The 2260-nt window shown below is 55.3% G+C and overlaps 1 protein-coding gene across 1 annotated transcript; it reads right to left on the bottom strand.

Moving 5' to 3' along the window:
* Positions 1–307: 307 nt before the first annotated feature.
* On the bottom strand, positions 308–1613 carry LOC110320824. The gene has a single exon (XM_021196936.1). The coding sequence runs from the start codon at positions 1611–1613 to the stop codon at positions 876–878; it is 738 nt and encodes a 245-aa protein (XP_021052595.1). The 3' UTR covers positions 308–875.
* Between the last annotated feature and the right edge of the window lie 647 nt (positions 1614–2260).

Below are 2260 nucleotides of genomic sequence, written 5' to 3' on the forward strand. Positions count from 1 at the left end.
GAAGAAAGAAAGAAAGAAAGAAAGAAAGAAAGAAAGAAAGAAAGAAAGAAAGAAAGAAAGAGGAGGAGGAGGAGGAGGAGGAGAAGAGGAGGAGAAAAGAAACTATAAATTATTAAGAAATACAAGTTATTAAGCCAAATAATATTTTTGCTGCTGATGGTGGTGAGTATAAAAAAGAACTCAATTTCAAATAGAAGTTACATCAGGCTGGGCTGGGCCTGTGGCACACATGCAGAGTACTTGCCTAACAAGTCTGCCCCAGCACCGCTCTGAAGAAAAACAAAAATATTCCCTCGTTTTAGAGAGTGTCAATTCTAAGAGATACCTCAGGCAGAGGTATCCCTTTTTATGTCAGACTATTTTAGTGTACTGTGAATTGTTTTGTTTTATGTCATTAAAAAAAAAAAAAAGTGACAGTATGCCGTGTATCTGTTTCTCTGGGAGAAGTTGACCGGTTCAGAAGCTGGTTACAGATCGGGAGGAGGGGTGGCAAGGGACAGTCAATTCACCCAACCCTACGCCTGCCAGCCATACCAAACGGAAAAGCCACACTACATTCCTGAGCGAGTGAAAAGAGCCCAGTCAGCAGGCTCTGGAGTCTTCTGCCCCCACCCCTGGAAGCCGCATTTTTCCTCCGTTTTGTCCCCTTAGGACTAGGGTCTGAGCCACACAGCGCGGCAGTCCGTGCCCTTCGCACCCAGTCACCTGCCCTGCGCCCTCGGGTCCCCCTGAGCTCCCAGCAGCAGCAAGAGAGTGACCCACACCCACCCGCGCTAACATCCGCCGTTTTGACGAGGTCCAGAACTTTCTGGGAATAGGTCAACTGACCCACCAGTTCAGGCTTGGTCTTCCGTGAACTGGCCCGCGAGCCGCACTCATTCATTGCTTTCTTTCGGGCAGGGCTGCGAGAACCTCTGTCCAAACCCTGGGAGAGTGGCCACGAGCCCGCTGCGGGAGCAGCCCTGTCCCCCAACAGCAAAACCCGGAGGGCCCGAAGAATTGCTCGGGGTTCGAGGAAAATGAAATGACCTAACACTAGAGTCCTGGTTGCTCGGCTGCGAGCCGGATCCCTCGGCGCTGCAGGAGATCGACCTGCGGGGCCCGGGACGCTGTTGGCGATTTCGGACCCGGGGGAAGCTCGCAGAGCCAGTCCCGGGGTCCGTTCGCCCAGCCCTAGCCTTAGGGTGCGGACGGACCCGCCGCGGGGGCCCAGCGTCCGGGAGAACCGGGCCGCTGGAGACGAAAGCGCGGGAGTGGCCGCGCCCCCGGCCCCCAGTCCTTCTCCCGGGGCCAAGCCACCCTGTCATCGCCGGGACATCACGGGACACCACGCGGCCAGCCGAGGGTTCAAAGCCTTCGGCCGGCCTTCCCTGCGCCCCACCGCGCGGTGGACTGGGGCGGCAATTGGCGTTCTTCGTCTGAGCGAGGTCTGGGGTAGAGCGAGCGAGCAAGAGAGCTGCCAGGCTCAGGCTCCGGCTCCCGCCGCGCCCCAAGAGGCTCACCCACGGGCAGGTGTGTCGCCTGTCCTCTCTGCCCCTCCCTGCCGGGCTTCCAGCATAGAGTTCTAAGGCAAACCTGTCTTTGGTAGTCTTTCTTCTTGCTTTATTTAGCATTACTATCTCTTGTTTTAATGTTTTATTTCTTTCCAGGTAGATGTTCTGGATTTTGTTTTTTTGTTTTGTTTTGTTTTGTTTTTTTTTCAGTCTGTTTCCGGGTGTCCCCCACCCCCAGTCTCTCTCTCTCATCTCTTTTATCCCCTTGCTCCCTCGCCAGGGCTCTTTTTCTCTCCTTCCCACTTCAGGGGCAGGAATCTCTCGGAGACCCAGGTACCACATACTGCAGCATCCTCTGGGAGTAGCAGGGACAAGCAGGTCAGCGATGGACCACCTCTCACGGCCACAGACGCTCAAGCTCGGTGCTCCCACACTTCACTCTTCCACGCAGAGCACCTGTGGCCGGTCCACATGTCACGCACTGTTCCTTTACGTGGACTTTAATGAAGTCTGAACCACATCTGGGGTTGGGGGAGAGAGTCAGGAGCAGGGCAAGCAGAGGGGCCTGCAGGCTAGTCCTGCCTGCTCTGGCCTATCTCAGAACAGAGACAGCAGAGACTGGGGCTCCTCAGAGTGGAGGTGGGGGGGGTGTCTTTAGGTCCACAGCCCTAGTTACACGAGAGCTCTACAGCCAACTCAAAGCCAACTTTCCACGTGTGACACACACACATCTCCATCTCCGATCAGAATGTGCCCCAAACTGCACA

The sequence above is a fragment of the Mus pahari genome, chromosome 4 (assembly GCF_900095145.1).
Source record: "Mus pahari chromosome 4, PAHARI_EIJ_v1.1, whole genome shotgun sequence".
Classification (NCBI taxonomy): domain Eukaryota; kingdom Metazoa; phylum Chordata; class Mammalia; order Rodentia; family Muridae; genus Mus; species Mus pahari.